Raw genomic sequence first — 18395 nt, 5'->3', positions numbered from 1 at the left:
TATACTATACATGTTATTTATCTAGCATTTTTGTATACCTCTCATTATTCTTTTAGATGCGAAGCAGCTTATGGTCGGGGCTTTGACACTTCCTCCCTCCCTACGCCGTGCGGCGCCCACACCCCTACTGCGCATGCGCATCCTCCTCCCCCTCTTCTCCTTGTCTCATCTCCTCTCCTCTCGGCATTCCTCTTCTCCTCACAGACACTCCTCTCCTCTCCGGATTGCGCAACGAATGACAAAGCCTGCGGCTCCGCGCGCGATAATGCGAAGCAGCTTAGGTTAGAGGCGCGACGGTAGGCGCCCCAGACGCACCGGCAACAGTCACCAACGCCGCGTGCGTTCGGTGCGAACGCGGGCAAAACGCCGACGGCGTCGACAACAATTCTGCGCGTTGCTGGTGCTGGTGCATGTCCAAGTTTATACAGCTGATAAAACTACCTTGAGTCGACCCCATGGCTGCTTTGCATACTACTCAGCGTTCCCCTGCGGGAAGATGGTGTAACTTTTTTTGAAAATTTATCTTGTACCGCTACCTATGATTTTAAGAGATCAGGTCGTATCCATCTTTTCCCTGCTTTTTTCCCACCACTACTCTAATCGTCTCTTGCTTATCTCTACGGCTGATCTGTTGATGTTTCCTTCGACTTTAAACCCAAGCGCTTCGGGGAGTTGCACGTTACCTACGCATTCCATTAGGATGTGCTTAGTGGTCTCTGGATCCTTACTGCAGCATACACATGCCTCATATAGTTCCGAATATTTGCTCCGGTAAGTTTTGGTCCTTAGGCAACCGGCTCGAGCCTCCAATAGCAAGGCACTCCCCTTTGTGTTATCGTACAGATTTTCCCTTGTAATTTCTTTCTTCTCATTCTCGTAAATCTCCATTGTCCTTTTCGTTTCCATTCTTTGCGTCCAATTCACGGTCTCTATTTCTCTCACTTTCTTTCTGATTACCCCTGGTTGTCTATTTACAGTATCGATTATCCTGTACTTGGTTGCCAACTTCCTTGACCTCTTCCTCCATTCTGTGTCCACGCTTTTCATGTAGAGATACTTGTGCACTTTAGCCTCCCATTTATTTTTGTCCATGTTCCTGAGCCTTTCTTCAAAACTAATTTTGCTCTGTGCTTCTCTGACTTCAAAAGAGGTCCAACCCATGTCACCCTGCACTGCCTCATTTGTGGTATTACCGTGGGCTCCCAAAGCCAATCGGTCTTCTGATCTTTGGTTAACTTCCAAACCCGACAAGATATCCGATTTTAAGCATAGAACGACATTTGCGAATGTTAGCACTGGCACGATTACTCCTTCACCGATTCCACGCACCACATTATACTTATTGTGGCCCCACAGTGCTCTGTGTTTCATTATTGCTGCATTCCGCTTCCACTTTATTTGCTTATCAGGCTATGCTAATATGCTTGTCAGGCTTTCCGGCAAATGCAGCTTTCTTTTTTTCTCCACCTTCGCCTCTGCGCGCCGCTGCCGTCTTACGCTGCTGAGGAGGCGAGCGCCATCTGGATGGTGTTTTTGCAAGTAACATATCTGGTCGTGCCGCTGTTGGTAGGTAGAAATGCTGGAAAAGGGGTTTGTGTTTGAGTTTCCTTGTAACAGAATTATCTTTTCTCGTACATTCGATTTACAATCCGATGCTATCATGTCTATAGGTTGTGTTCAAGTCGTACTTTACGATTTTTCTGACGCATGTTACTTTGAGAATTCCAATTTTGTTCACTAACGCCTTGCGCCATGCGGAGCGCCTGAGCGGTCGGGGTGGTTCGGGATAATTTTGTCCGCCCCCCATGCCGGCGCGCCCACGCCGACGCCGGATTTACTGCGACATGGGGCCCTTGACGCTATCGCGTTGAAACATTTTAACTTGACAGCGTTAAGGGCCCCGTGTCGTATAAAATGCGGTGTTGGTGTCTGCGGCGTTGTGCGTTTAAGAAAGTTAAGTTTAGGTATATGTATATGCCATGCCTTGCTGTATGACATGCGGTATTTGCGGGTTATATTGACACAACATTATACCAGTTAAGTTACTCATACCTCAGTTCAGATTCATGGCAAAGTTATTCCTTGGAATTTTGTGAATGACAGCCCATAAACAAATGTCATGAAACAAAACACCGACAGCGCATGCCTTTACTGTTAAATCTCCTCAAATTGAAATATTATAAGTGAGAAACAATAACAGAAACCTGAAAATGATCTAATTTCTTATTTGGCTCGGCTGTGCAATACCTGCGGGATCGGCCCACGCAAGAGGCCGTGAATCAACTAGAAACCTCGCCTTCGCGCATAGCGTTCGTCGAGAGCGTTTCCCGGTAAACATTACGCTTACATTAGGCTGCAGTTACCGGGAAGTCTGAGAAGCAGTCAGGCATTTTTGAATGCTATTGCGTTTCACTCATAAAGGTGAAGCTTAAGCGTCCTCCAAGTTTTTTAACCAAGATTTGCTTTAGTCGGCATTTTTATGTTAGCTGTACACGTGCTTTGTAGCAAAACGTTGTGCGGAATGTTTTATTCTCACTGCATGCAGTTTGCTTATAATTTCTGAGAATACACCACCCAGGCAATGACATGTCTAAGGCATGTGTAGACTAAGTTCCTCCTGCGGGCTTGGGCCGGGCCAGTTCATATAGTCACGGGCCCGCGCTGGGCCTGGTCACGCAGGTATGAGCCCGGCTTTCAAATGATGGGTCCGGGACCTATCGCCCCGTGCAGTGCTCTAGTTTCCGCTTACTTGCGATTCGTCGTTTGCTCATTGGCCGCTCGAAGCTTCGTGGTCTCTTGCGATTGGAAGACTTTTTTCTTTTGTTTTTCTTGCGCCGCGTATTCAAGCGCCGGACGGTCTTCGACGTTGTCGTCTTTCAACCAGCACGGAATTCGCCTCCGCGTGCACTCCTTTTGTGCTCCTGAACTCCACGTGCTCTTGTATAAGACTGCACCGATGCAGGTGGCAGACGCGTGCTGCGCAATATGGGCACTCTTTTAAGGTGAGGAGCCTTTACTATGGGTCCAGATGCTAGCGCTTGCTTTAGTATTTCAAAGGCAGCGTCTCTTTCGGTGTTCCAACATATCTTGTTCTTTTCCATTTTCTTTCTCATTTCAGTCAGAGGCTGTGCCTTCTCCGCGTAGTAAGGTATCAAATTGCGGCAGCATCCCGCCAAGCCTAGGAAAGAACGTAGTTGTCCCTTAGTATCAGGTCGTGGAGCTTTTGCAATCTTTGCGATCCTGCTTTCTACTGGATGAATTGCTCCACCTCCACCCAGGAAAACTATTGACGTTACGGCCACTGCGCACTTCTAACGCTTGATTGTCAATCCGGCTTCTCGGATCCTTTTCAACAAACAATGCAGGGTTTCTATGCAGGGTTCCTCCCAGGTTGTCGTAGCGATGAGAACGTCATCGATCTAATGAACTGTGTTGGGTATGCCCTGGAGCAGAATCTTCATTAACCGAATAAACACTGCGGATGCCGTTTTGATCCCAAACGGCATGTAGAGGAAATGAGTGTGCGTATTGGGTAGAAAATGCCGTTTTTAGCCGTGAACCTTTGTCCAGTGGCACCTTGCAATATCCTTTAGTTAGGTCAAATTTGGAAAATAACTTTTTTGTACCAACCTCAGCGAACTTCCCATCCGTCCTTGGTATAGGTTCTGCGTCGGAAATTACAATATAATTGATGCGACGGAAATCGATGCAAGCACGGTAGCTCTTCTCGGGCTTCTTTGCCAGTACCAAGGGTGAGTTGTAAGGCAAGTCAGACCATTCGATCACCCCAAGCTACAACATATCTTGCACTCGTTTCTCAACTACTTCATTCATTGCGAAGGGTAATTTATATTGCGGAGCGGTAATTGGTTCAGATGTTGTGAGTTGGAAACGACACTCCAATAAGTTAGTCTTTCCGGGTACTTCATAAAAGACGTCCTGGTGGGTGCCTAGGAGCCTGCGAAGTTCCGCACGCTGACTTTCCTGAAGGTTGTCGCCAAGTATAATTGCTTCTATACCCGAGCCCTCTGACCTCCCTATACCCGAGCCTTCTGACCTCCGTGCAGCATCAGAAAGCTCTTTGGCACTCTTCTTAGACGTAAAAGGTGCCTACAGCAACATAACCCATGAAGTCATTCGCCAAGCTCTAGAGGCTGCAGAACTTGGAGGCCACGTCTTTAGTATGTCAAGTACAGCCACTAATCCAAGTTGCCTTTTTTGCCTGTGACCAAGAAATGCCCCTTCCAGTGCATCTACAGTTTGTTTGCAATTCCTTTCTGCGAATCTCGGGACCCTCGCAAGCCGTCATCCGGCATAGTCCTCGACGAGTGGAAGTGTAGCCGACTGGTGCCTCTACTGAAGCCTGGAAAGCTTGGAGAGTCACCGACCGATTGCACTTGCGAGTTACATCGGCAAGGTCATAGAGAGGATGTTGGTGACACGTATGGAATGGTATCTTGAATACTGTAACATCTACCCTAATGCTGTGGCTGCTTTTCGACGTTCACGGTCTTCAATTGACAGCGGAATCGATCTTCGTACCTCCGTGCAGCATCAGAAAGCTCTTTGGCAATCTTCTTAGACGTAAAAGGTGCCTACAGCAACATAACCCATGAAGTCATTCGCCAAGCTCTAGAGGCTGCAGAACTTGGAGGCCACGTCTTTAGATGGATTAGGAGCAATCTCTCAAGGAGATCGGCGTTTGTTCTTACACAAGATCGCCCGACAAATAAATATATTTCTAGTCGTTGTGTCCCACAAGGCGGAGTGTTGAGTCTGACTCTTTTCAACCTCGTTCTACTGGGGCTCACCGAAACGCTACCACAGACAGCTAATATCTCGCTCTACGCCGATGATATTTGCACCTGGGCGTCCGGCGTGACACGGCCACAAGTGCGCGCCAGAATACAGAAAGCAGCAACCCTGACAGCGGCATATCTTCGCCGACGAGGTCTGACAATATCTACGGAAAATTTTGCGCTAGTAGTATTGGCACGAAAACCGATGTCTTTCCACTCGGTGTGCATCGAGGGCCAGTCAGTTGCCTATAAGAAAACTCACAGGTTTTTAGGCGTTATTGTGGATCATGACCTCACCTGGAGTCCCTATGTCTCCTACATGAAGAAAAAACTCATTTGTATTGAGAATAGGTTTAAGTTCATAGCTGGAAAATCATGGGGCCATTCGTGCGCTCCATGTTACAGCTACACATAGCACTTTTTATCGGATTTTTATTTCTTTGATGCAGTCTTTCAGTGTTGTCCAACACGCGCAAGAGTAATTTCCTTGCACTACAGAGCGTATAAGCCCAAGCACTTCGGACATGTCTTCGCCTCCCGAGATGTTATTCGACAGCTGCGACGCTTGTCATTGTACGGGAGCATCCGATCACCACCGATATCGTCGTTGAGACGCTAAGAGCGCACAATCGACACCTTTCATGGCTACCATCCCACCATTTAGCCGGTTTGCCAACGCGACGACCACAGGCTACATTCTGTAGTATTGTGACGAGACAACATGAGTCGATACCATCTGGCTTCAAGCCTGCAAAACACCCAACATCGGCATTGTGGTGCCTCTGACAAATTCACGTGTACCTCTCAGTTCCTAGGGTAGCTAAGTCAGGTTTGTCACCATTAGCCCTGAAGCAGTTGTCTGCTTCTCCTACACGAGTCTTATTTTGACCGAATACATATTTACACAGACGTTTCCAGCGATTCTCTACCGCAGCAGCGGTTGTTCCATCGGACGCCGTCTCTTTGCAATTTAAATACTCTCACAACACCACGTAAACAGCAGCACAACTTGCGGCTCGTCAAGGTGCGCTCAATTACGTGCTCCAGCAGCCACCAAATCGTTGGGTGATTTTCTGCGATTCGAAAGCACCCCTACAAACTCTGCAGTTTTCCCTACGTCATGGGTTACACGAACAGCTAGTGTACTAAATAAGGCAAACTCACCATCACTCGTTCGAGAAAGGGCACCACATGGTATTTCAGTGGTTGCCGAGCCACTGCGGAATTGTCTGCAACACGAGCGCAGATGAAGATATTTCTTAACATTGGGCGATTGCCAGAGCAACTATGTTTTGAGTTCTTTTGGCACTCGCCCAATGTTAAAAATTTCTTCGCAACAAACTACCATCTATTTTTGTCTGCGTGAAAAGGGCCAGTGAACTTTTAATGAGCAATTGTGCCCAATATGCTGCATCAAAAAATATACATACGCTTCTGAGGCAAACAACGGTTATGCGTAAAAAACAGTGCGTTGCGATTTTTATAGATTAGGGTGTCTTAGCCAAGAATATTATTATGACTTCTGCCACGCTAGAAATAGAATGAGAAATCTACGGATGACTTTACTTCATCACTGCGCGTGCGACAATCATCATAATATCAACCTGTCCTGTATTGAGGTTAATGGTGACAGTCGGTGGGGCATTCGGCGCCGCTAGACGTACCTAAGAGTGCAGAATCATTGCTCTGAACCTTAAACACACATTTCTCCTTCACCAGGGCCTCTTTTGCATGGGACGCACTGCCGGATTCGTGTCGGCCGCTGAATTCGCAGAGCTGAACGAAAGCGAGTACCAAGAGTGTCCTGTTGACCCAAAGAGCACAGTGCTCGCCGTGTGCTACACGTCGGGAAGCACGGGTATGCCGAAGGGTACGGAGATGACTCATTACAACTACGTGGCCTGCTTCTACACGACGAAGTAAGAAGCTTATGATGTGCTTGCGGTTTAACCCATTAGGGCCCACTGTACTAAAACTAGTACAGTTGGGGCGCTATAACGTAAAATGATTCCAAACGGTTCTCATTTCAGTTTCTACAATCAGTCTCCACGATTGGTCAAAACATTTTCGGGACACTCCCAACTTCGCCTGTGTGTCACGCGACGTCACGAAATCCGCGATAGCTCCCCATCTGATATAACGTGTACACACTGATTATGCATGATTAAACCGCACAAAATAAATATAATCACTCATGATTCGACGCCATTTCACCATTAGCCCTCTGCTATTGGGCCAATGTTTTCTTGCTACGCCCACATCGCCTGTCTGTCACGCGACCTCACAAAACCGCGAAACGTCTCCACGTCAAAGTGACTTGTACGCGAAAAAATTGCATTAATATTCCGAACAAAACTGAAAAATTTACTGAATAGCCAAAGGCTGCCCCTTTCTGAAAGAATACAAGATGGCTGCCTGCCGATCGCTCACGCTCTCGCTACTCGCACCTGCCGGTGAGCATGTGTTTATTTGCGCATGATGAACCTTTTTGCGTGGCAGTAAAACGTTATCGAGCACTTTTGACATGCATACGACATCGCTCTGACTCTTCCTTGCTAAGCATCCGTTTTAGCGGCCTTCTTATCCTTCTGTTGCACGCCGCCGTGATTTTCGACCAGCCAACGCAAGCTAAGTAAGGTGAAGTGGATCAATCGTGGAAGCCGGCACCACTCTCTTCGTGTGGTTATCTATTTTCACTGTGCTGGCTCAGCCCCATCGAAACCCTCTCCACTAGAGCGTGCTCCTCGCTCTAGTGACCTCCTATAATCGAGGAGAATGTTTGATTGGGTATTTCATACAACGCTGCGGATCACCGCCCGATGCTTGCGTCGGTGGTTACGTAAATTTGACGTCAGGAGTTTGGAATCAAAACAGTTTGGAATCATTTTACGTATAGCGCCCCTGCTTTCGAATTCCTACCTCTTGTAGAGATGAATATTTTCTTTTGGCAATTTCCGTTTCTTGTACCCAGAGGACACGCACATATACCCTAACACAGGGTAGAATCTACTGTTTCTTCCATATTTAAAAATTTCGCGCCAATTCCAGCAAAAGTTCGGACTCGGGACGAATTCGGATGAGTACGCGCTTTTAAGTTATTTCTGCTCGAGTGGTTTACCTATTTGCGTTGTGCTTTCTACGGTGTTAAGTAGATATGGGGAGCGTACTACCAACAAACTGTGGAATCTGCGTCTTTTTAACGCACAACGGAACACACTTTGAAAGTTTCGTGCTCTTGGCATAGTACACTTGGTGTTAACAGTTACAAATCGGCGCTCTTATTCGCAGTTGTGTTGCAACGTGGATACGAAGTTTCTCTTCGGAAGGAAGCGATTTTGTCACTTGAGCGATCCTCTGCATCCAATTGAGAGTACAGAAAACATAGAAGAAGACAATGATATTGCCACGGAGATGAGAGTAGCCAAAAGGGATGGTAAATTGTATTTACAAGATATATACAGAGAGAGACGGCTGCAGGCACGATGGCAGAACAACACGAGCGCTACTCCGATCGTCGTCTTCCCTTCTTACTGGCGCATTCTTCCATGCTCGGCAGGATGCGTACTTCAGTGCGCGGGAATAGCGCGTAACAATATTGTGGTTGTACCACCAGAACCTGATGAAGGTACGGATGAGGAGAAAGGCGACGACGAGAACACCGAGGCTTTCACCATTATCGACGTCTGTGGTTATGGTAGGCTAGCAAAGACTGCAACAATATTTCGCCGAAATGATTTCATTTCGATAGCATTAGTGAGCACACCTTAGCCGCACTCGCGATGTGGGCGTTGCTGTTGCCGTGCGTCCGTCACTATATGTGTTTTTATGCGCTCATGGCGGATGTTCATGGTCACTACCCCGAAAAAATAGGAAAGCAGCTGCGATGCAGGTTTGGTCACGCCCGAGCATCATGGTGACAGGACAAGTGCACCTCCACTTTTTGCCTGAAAAAAAAAAGTTATTCAAAAAATTTCATACAAGAAGGTAGGTGCACAAGCACAAGTGCCTTGGTCATTAAAACCCCATCCGCCCAGTGTACTACATGTAGTACACCATTGCAACTTGAGGACTAATCAATATTTCTCAATAATGCATTGAAGATGTGCTGTTTGCGTTATTCTTGCATTACTCTCTAAGTTTTACGACAATCGCACCGGCAGTTTTATTATGGGTCATAATGGGTTAAACAACGACACTGGTAGTGCTAACTACATGACAATTTATGCCAGATAATAAACCGATTATTTGAGAGACCATAACTTAATATTATTACGTGGACTCCTCATTATATATGCACTGAAATTGAGGGAAAACAAATCGCCAGAGACACTTGACTGCTTACGTGTGGGAATGCGAAAGCATTATAGTCGCTTTGGTTAAATGTTCTTTTTTTTCCTGCGCATTCCTTGTCAGCGTAAGCTCTCGCCTGCGTGTAGCTGCGCTTCGTTAAGGCCAAACGAAAAGACGGCAAGCGTCTCAACGCGCTCGCTCGTTAGCCCGCGAGGAGTTGATAACTCGAAGGACCGTTCAGCAGCGTTCAGTTGGACATTAATGTTTTTATTGTATAATCTCATGACTGCGGCGTGACCTGTGCAGCGACTCACGCACTAGGCAAACATTTAAGACTCATTCACACCGGCGACTGACAGTGGTCCCAAAGCGACCAGTCGCAAATGGTCGCTTTTCTCGAAAAGCGATCATTTTGGGCCAGTCGCTCGCTGCTCGATTTTTCAGTCGTGCGACCGTGGTCGCAAAGCTGCTCAACCAATCAGCCGAAGGTGATGTTATGTGTTTTTATCCGGCATCGTCCCCACTAAATGCAATGTCCGCGCCACCATATGCAGAATACAGGCCGGTAATCGGTGTCTTGTCCTGTGATGCTGGGACGCAGCAGTTGCAGCAACGTGTCGAATGTACGCGGTCGCATTCGCTGGAAGCTAAACAGGAGGAAAAGAAAGCACAACACAAACCATTTTTCCAGCCGCCGTTCGTTGGATGAGCACGCCACCCAAAGGTGAACAGCGGGTGAACAGCTTCTCTTTATTATTATGCACCGAATCCCACGCAATGTGAACCAGAAATTACAACTTTCTCTCGATAATACTCGTTGTCATGCGCAAAAAGTTCGGGCAGGAGGCGGCTTGCGTGGCCGGCCTCTTCACGCGAGCGGAGGTACGGGCGCACCCACGAGCGTCGCGTTTCATCAGAGGCTTCAGCGCTGCCAGGGCTGATACCATGGCAGAGCACATCAGCACAGGGACGACGTCTTCCTGTTCGTTCGAATCAAAATCTAGTCATCGCTCGAATCGAAATTCATGGCAGTTGCCGGAACGCGAAACCAATTTACACACTGCCAGCGAAGTGCGCGCGAAGTGCGTACATTCCTAGATTTCTCGCTGAGAACGATTATTTCCGGGATTGCGACTTGCGAGTCGCGCTCAGCTGGCTTGCCGGTGTGAACATCGGTCGCCTTCGGTCAGTTTTTGGTCGCGAGTCGTAAATGGTCGCGCGACCTCCTCAAGTCGCCGGTGTGAATGAGCCTTAAGTCAACCAGAACCGTGGAGCCGCCGTGGCGGTGGGGAATCGTGCTCGTCTTGCACCCCGGAGGCCCGGGTTCGATTCCCACCCAGAACGAAATCTACCTAGAGTTTTTTTCAATGGCATTAGAATAGTTTGCGTACAGAAACCTTCTTGAGAAATTTAATATCAATTGGAGTATTTTTATGTGGTTTTACTCTTTCCTGTCGGCGATATTTAGTACCATCATTCGGGTCATGCCGCCGACCACTACTCCGAATTTTCGAGTAATGGGACATATAAGACTTTCGCTTTAAAAATGTCGAAGGTAGTCGAATCTTGACGGTAGTCGGTTGCCACGACGGTGTCTAAGATACGAAAAAAGAATACTAAAAGAAGTGCTACGCGATCACTACAAAAAACGTAATGCATGCCACGGCGCGAACGTGACATGTGAGTGCTAAGCAAGGGTTTGCTGGCATTTCCAAAGACATATAAGCCTAATCAAAATGGCGACCGGGTCGAGTTTCTTAACAATGAATATATAAGGTTCTTGCGACGTAGTTGCACTACAGCCACCCTATTTCTATGTTTCATTTCACCTCAAAATATACGATGAAAGAGCAGAGCGTCTGCTTGTCACCTGTGGCACGCAGTGCGAAAACAATATTCTCAATACCCACATCTGCCGCTGTAGTCTGTTGGATAAGAGTATTGAAATGTCCGTTTATGCATAAGGTTCTATGAAGGGAAATTGTCGTACAGCGAAGCAATATATAGTTGTAGCGCCCACCGACGCTGCAACGCGGGGCGCTTTGGTCGGCGCTCCCAACCGGTGCCTTGGCACCGACTGTCAAGGAAGTAAACAATAAAGAAGCGCAGCGCGTGCTCGAAGCGCAAGCTCGGCACGCGCAGTGTTGTTCCAGGAGCTTGAGACGCTGGTCGTGGCGGCCTCCGCTCGGCTGGCCGCCTTCTCAGTAGGAACGACGGCACGGCTCGTTCGCCACCATCACGTTCTTCCTACATAGTGGTTCCTTATTTGGGTGTTTGAGAACTGAAGATTTTTTTTTAGAAAAGCGCTGTCTATCTCTGGCTGTTCTCGTGCATGACGTAGCAAGAACGGTCGCCTTCTTTGGTCGAGGCATGTTTGCAGTTCGAGAGTTGGAGGAGGAGGAGTAGATTTTATTGAAGAGAAGGGAGGAGAGGTAGGGGGGCGGTGCCAGATGTCCAGCATAAGTGAGCGCACGCCTCCGCTTCAGGCGCGCGCGTGCCAGTGGAGTGGCAGCTTGTTACGTGTAACGGAGGCTGAACTTCGGACTTGGTTGCAAGTGATGTGGTCTTCGTACCCCAAGAACCAAGGATCCACAAATTATCGTTTTTCGCGTGACTCACCTTAACTCAATCCTTGCTGCAAAATAATATCAATTAACTATTTTCAATCTATCATTTCACACTCCTAACAAAACCAAGAAATTGAGTTGGATTTAAATTTTTCTGAACTATTAGCTGCATATATCCTCATGATTCTTGGGTACTATAAACATTATTAGGTCTACTTTAAGATTGTGTCACGTCGTAGTGACCGTCAAAAGCAGAGTAGCAAAGCTGAGAATCACGAAACTAACTTTTTTTGTGCCCCGAAAAGCCAGTGACACTCGAAGCACAACGATAGCGGCGGACACAGCCGGCGGTCGTCTAAGTATTATTTGTGGGTCAAGCGCGTCGGCTGTTATACACGAGTTATTGAAGGTTCCAGAGTAATCGCTGGTGCCCGGGTGTTTTTCAGAAAGTACTAGTCAATTCACGTCGCGCATACAATGAGATTACACAAGCGTCGGTGACAGCAGACAGCGGCTAGAACCATCGATAACATCCGAGTAAGTTCCGATTATGCAGGCACGTCTTGCGCTGAGCGAGAACTTTTTAAGTTGTTAGTGAAATACAGTCTCCGAGAAAAGGATAAATAAGTACACGGTACACGTGTCCATGCCCCCCTCTTAAAAAGCGTCGTCCCAATGCTACAAACATGAGCGCAAAAAACTAAAGCCCCCCCCCCGCAGATGCAGTCAAGAAACGCACAAAAAACAACAACAAGGAACCAAAGTCTCTGAGTGAGCGCTGGTAGTAGGGCTTCAGGCGAACCCCATGGTCTATTTCAGGCCGTGAGCGGTGTCGCTGTCATTGCGACATACCGTCTGGCACGGCCTATTGACCCTTTTCGCGGTGATCCTGTGGGCGCTGCCATGTTTGATCACGTGGTGACGCGTCCATTGCTTGCCTCAACTGCCTCCGTTGCCTCCTTGTTTACAATGGAAGTGTATGACGCCGGCGCGGCTCAGAAAGCCTCGGTTTTCGGAGATATCGTAGACGGTGACTAGGTGGACGACACGAAGCTTTGATCACAGCTTCAGAGAACACTTTCGGAGCTGATTAAGCTAAGTTCAAACGGCGCAAGCAGCGGATATGGTGCTTGTTCTAAAAGCGGGGCTAAATATGTGTTCCAAGCTATCCAAGCTTTGCGATTATGAATTCAGTCAGGATTAGTGTGTCTTGCTCTTTGTTCTTTATTCGGCAAATATTTTGAAGCAGTGGCTAGTCAGTTTCTGACTCCGTGAAGCTCCTCGGTGCGGCGACTATCTGATTATTTTCTGCCTAATCACTCGCGGGTGTGCTCAGTTCCGATAGATTTGTTCTTGCGGCGCACAAGGCTTGAAACGTAGCTGTTTTGTACATTGTAATACGTTGTATCAAATATATATTGCAGCTAGTAACTCACTTACTCTTGTGGACCGTCACGAAACATTCAGCTTCGACCATTCGTGCGCCATAGGTGTAGTCCGTCATTTATTGTGCGTATGCAGTGCGCATATATTCAAGCGTGCGCCCATTCACTTATTCTTGATACGTCGGCGATAGAGTGGGCATAAGTTTTCCTGCCATGTGGGACAGATGTGTACAGATAACGTGCGCGAAACTTACTATGACAGGACGCGGCGCTACTCCTTTTGTCATTGTTTACCGAGTGGTACTCACTCTTACCGAAGTCCTGGGGATGAAGCCCTTTCTTCGAAGGTTAGCGATACAAGGCTGGCGGATGAGCAAATTTCTTTATCCTCGAGGAAAGCCGTACATAACGAAGCGCCGGTAACACGTTCGGATAGTTGCAGCAGCGGTCGGTGAACTTGGCCACACATATTCATTCTATTCCTTAACATCCCAGTCACTATTTTTACAACCAACTATTGCACACGTCTTCCAACCACTTGATTCAATCTAGCATGTCTGGAGCGCAGTGTGTTAGCGAAAACTCAGTTGCATTTCCGACAGCTGCTCGCACCGAAGCAAGGTAGCAGCGGTAATGGTTTCGCACTCGTGCGCAGTCGCTGAGGAGAGGTATGGCGCGCCGCCGTGAGCACCATCTCGTTTATCTAAAAGAAACTGCTCCGCGAAAAGGGTCAATAAGTCCAGAGCGCCAAGACTGGCTGGACCACTTCGATCGGGTTGCCTGCATCAACGAGTGGGATGATGTTCGCAAGCTGCGGAGAGTTTACTTCCCGCTAGAAGACTCTGCGAAGACATGGTATGAGAACCATGAGGGTTCCTTTGCGACATGGCACGAGTTTAGCCGACAGCTCCGCGATGCGTAGCGCAACGCCGAAAGAAAGGAGAGAGCTGAACAAGCCATCTCTTCTAGGAACCAGCGGCCCAACGAGAGAGTCTCGATGTTTGTCGAGGACATGCTTCGTCTTTCCAGACGCGCAGACCCTGCAATGCCCGAGGAAAAGAAGGTATGACATTTAATGCGTGGAGTCAAGGAACAGCTTTTCGCCGGAGTCGTACGCAATCCACCAACAACTGTGGCCGAGTTCGTGAGTGAGGCAACCACGATGGAGCGTACTCTCCAGCAGCGGTCGTCACAGTACGAACGCCACGACATCACGGCTACTGCGTGCTCTCTTGGGTTCGACAGCGAGAAGCAGGCCCTCGCAGACTTCATACGAAGCGTTGTGCGTGACGAACTGCGGCAACTCCAAGCAGTGTCATCAGTGGGACCCCAACCACCTATGACAGCATTTTCGGACGTCATCCGGAATGAAACCAGGCCGGCGGTGCAACCACTCGCACCACCTAGACCTGATGTCCCTGTGCTAACCTATGCAGCGGCATTGAGGGCTCCTGCACCACCATCTACAGATCCCATCATGCGTACAGTGGACCAGGCTGCACATCTGCTCCCGGACACCTCTTCGCATCCGCTATCCGGCTCAAGGTACCCGAGCGCACCTACGTATCGACCACAAGATCACTCAAGACAGAGCGCTACTAAGGCAAGTGTATGGCGCTCGTCGGATAACCGTCCGCTATGCTACCACTGTGGCGAAGACGTGTACCGCGACTGCCAGTACCGCCAGCTAGGTCTCCGCGGCTTTCATCCCGGCGCGCGGTGCCCACATTACGGTGAGCGTCCCCGCGAAATCGAAGCGTATCTGACGGGCCAGCGAATTTCATCGACTGTTCAGCGCCGCCAATCGCGATCACCATCCCCTCGCCGGTCCGTGTCACCTAGCTTGCCCTCGTCGTCTTACGCTCCCCTAAGGAACCGCTCACCGAGTCCCCACAGGGGAAACTAGGAACCGCGACTTCTGGGGGTGAAGTCGCTTTCCAACGAACATTCCAAGAACCTCCCTCGATGCAAGGACCCGACGACGATCGTTCCGATTTTTCTTTATTTTCCGACAGTACTAAGATTATTTCTGCCGACATCGCCGTAGTTGTTGATAACCATGCTGTCACTGCCCTCGTCGACACCGGTGCCGATTATTCAGTTATGAGCGGCGCACTGGCATCTAAATTGAGGAAAGTCACCACGTCATGGCAAGGGCCCCAGTTACGCACGGCAGGTAATGCCAACTGGAATGTGCACGGCACGTATTCGAATCCGTGCGTCGACGTTCACGGGGTCTTTCCTCGTATTACCTGTGTGCTCGCGCCCAATAATCCTTGGAAGGGACTTTCTTTGTGAATACGGCGCAATCATTGACTTACGTGAGTTGCTGGTGTCGTTCGAGGACCCTTTTCCTTCTGAAGCTGATAACATCACCCAATTACCGAAGACCGTGCTAGGTGTGTCCGATGAATGCGTGACTCTGCCCCTCGCAGCAGCCTCTTTGTCGGCGTGGAATGTAAGCAGGACGTTCCCCACGCTGTAATTGCGGAGGCAAATTTTTCTTTCCTCCTTGCACAACAAATATGCGTTGCCAGAGGAGTTATTCAGCCTCGAAACAGACAGGCTCACCTGCTGGTCACGAACTTCAGTGAGGAATATCGTCAATCTTGCCAGACGCACCGCGATTGCATACTTTGCGGAAATTGCCGACGTCAACGGTCCGCCAGCATTAGCTGCTCTTTCGCCGTGTGACCATTCTGCCAAGGTGTTTGCGAGCACTCTAGATGTGAACCCGAGCGTACCATCAGAACAGCGAGAAAGGCTTCTGGACGTACTCGATTCTTTTCGAGATTGTTTCGCTACAACGACGAAGGTTAGTCAGACGCCGCTTGCCCAGCATCGTATCATTACCGAACCTACCGAAAGGCCCGTTCGACAACATGCCAATAGGGTATCGCAAAAGGAACAAGACGCTATACGTCATCAAGTTCAACAGATGCTTAAAGATGACGTCATCCAGCCATCGACCAGTCCCTGGGCTTCGCCAGTTGTGTTAGTAAAGAAGAAAGATGGTACCTTGCGCTTTTGCATGGATTATCTAAAATTAAATAAGATCACGAAGAAAGACGTTTACCCCCTGCCCCGAATAGATGACTCCTTGGATCGTATACGCAACGCTCGCTACTTTTCTTCCATGGATTTACGCAGTGGCTACTGGCAAATCTCCGTTGACGCGCGTGATCGTGAAAAGACCGCTTTTATTACTCCTGATGGACTCTACGAGTTCAAGGTGCTTCCTTTTGGGTTATGCTCAGCGCCAGCTACTTTTCAAAGAATGATGGACACGGTTCTCTCTGGGCTGAAATGGCAATCGTGTCTCGTTTACCTCGACGACGTGGTGGTCTTTTCGGACACGTTTGCGCAGCACGTCCAGCGCCTCCAGACAATTCTTCAGGCAATTCGAACAGCTGGACTTTCTCTAAAACCCGACAATTGTCATTTTGGATACGAAGAACTGAAGTGTTTAGGTCACATTGTGAGCCATGCCGGCATCCGCCCAGACCCAGAGAAAACGAGCGCCGTCGCCGCATTTCTCTTGCCAACAAATAAGCGTGATCTACGCCGATTTCTGGGGCTCTGTGCGTACTACGGACGCTTTGTCAAAAATTTCTCTAAAATCTCTGAACCCCTCAACCAGCTGACGAAGGAAGGCATGCCGTTTGTTTGGGGTCAGGATCAGTGCCTCGCATTCGATACCCTCCGAAACCTTCTCCAGGCCCCACCTGTACTCGGTCACTTTGACGAGACCGCTGACACGGAGTTGCACACAGACGCCAGCAACGTCGGCCTTGGAGCTGTCTTGATTCAGTGGCAAAATGACACAGAGCGTGTGATTGCCTATGTGAGCCGAACGTTATCTGCTGCCGAGAAAAACTACTCTGCCACAGAAAAAGAATGCTTAGCCGTTGTCTGGGCCATAACAAAGTTTCGGCCATACTTGTACGGTCGCCCATTCAGAGTAGTCAGCGGCCACCATTCGCTTTGCTGGCTCGCGAATCTCAAAGATCCCTCAGGTCTCCTGGCGCGTTGGAGCCTTCGACTGCAAGAATTTGACGTCACCATCGTTCACAAGTCAGGACGCAAACACACCGACGTTGACTGTCTCTCACGTGCACCAGTCGGAAGTGCCCCCGCTGACCTTGAAGAGGACGACAGTTTTCTTTCTGCCGTATCAGTAACAGACATGGCTCAACAACAGCGCGACGACTTGGAGCTCAGTCCTCTCATTGAATACCTGGAATGGCGTACGTCAAGTCTTCCTCGAAGTTTCTCACGCGCGCTAGCCTCCTTTTGTTTCCGGGATGGCGTCCTTTATAAGAACAACTTTGACCATACGCAAGCTACATACCTGCTAGTCGCGCCGACCTCGCTTCGTGACGATATTTTACGTGCCTGTCACGACGAACCATCGTCCGGACACCTGGGGTACACACGCACGTTGGAACGAATTCGCCGCTCTTACTACTGGCCACGTCTCGCAAAGACTGTGAAGCATTACGTTCGCACATGTCGCGACTGCCAACGACGTAAGACTCCACCTGTGCGGTCAGCAGGACTGCTACAACCAGTATCAATACCGCAGAGGCCATTTCATCAGATTGGTATGGACTTGCTGAGATCATTCTCCACGTCTTCGTCCGGCAATCGGTGGATTGTGGTTGCTACCGATTACCTAACACGGTACTGCGAAATAAAGGCACTCCCAGAGGCTACCGCAGCAGACATCGGCCATTTTTTCGTGCACAGCATTGTCCTCCGTCACGGAGCGCCAGCGGTCGTCATTACCGATCGTGGGACAGCTTTCACCACCGAGATGTTACAGGAAGTCTTGAGGCTAAGTGGCACTGCACATCGCAAAACGACGGCTTATCACCCCCAAACAAATGGACTGACTGAACGCCTGAGCAAGACAATCGCGGATATGCTGTCAATGTATGTGGCCATTGACCACAAGAACTAGGACGATATCCTTCCTTACGTCGCTTTTGCGTACAATACCGCAATTCAAGAAAGTACAGGCTTCACACCTTTTTGCTTAGTGCACGGTCGAGAGGTCACCACGATGCTCGACGCCATGCTCCTTCCCGACAACTTTGGGATGTTTCACACGGATGCGGCCATGTTCGCTCAGCGCGCCGAGGAGGCCCGTCAACTCGCGCGATGCCGTATTCAGTGTCGCCAAACCGCAGACGCACGGCGCTACAACCTTCGCCACCGCGAGATTGCCTACAATCCTGGCGATGAAGTGTGGGTGTGGACCCCCATCCGACAGCGGGGCCGGTCAGAAAAGTTGCTGCGTCGCTACTTCGGTCCCTACAAGATTGTACGGCGACTCAGTGACGTTACCTACG

General features: G+C 49.1%; 1 protein-coding gene across 2 annotated transcripts in view; it reads left to right on the top strand.

Moving 5' to 3' along the window:
• The window catches only part of LOC119449070 (probable 4-coumarate--CoA ligase 3), a 193951-nt gene that overhangs the window by 20339 nt on the left and 155217 nt on the right, over window positions 1-18395 (top strand). For both annotated transcript variants that reach the window (XM_049666240.1, XM_049666239.1), the window contains exon 4: window positions 6519-6718. In XM_049666240.1, the coding sequence (XP_049522197.1) occupies window positions 6519-6718 (200 nt within the window). The remainder of the gene's footprint in view (window positions 1-6518; window positions 6719-18395) is intronic.

Source organism: Dermacentor silvarum, chromosome 4 (assembly GCF_013339745.2).
Source record: "Dermacentor silvarum isolate Dsil-2018 chromosome 4, BIME_Dsil_1.4, whole genome shotgun sequence".
Taxonomy (NCBI): Eukaryota; Metazoa; Arthropoda; class Arachnida; order Ixodida; family Ixodidae; genus Dermacentor; species Dermacentor silvarum.
Note: the sequence above shows the minus strand (reverse complement) of the source record. Positions and strands in the feature narration are given on the sequence as shown.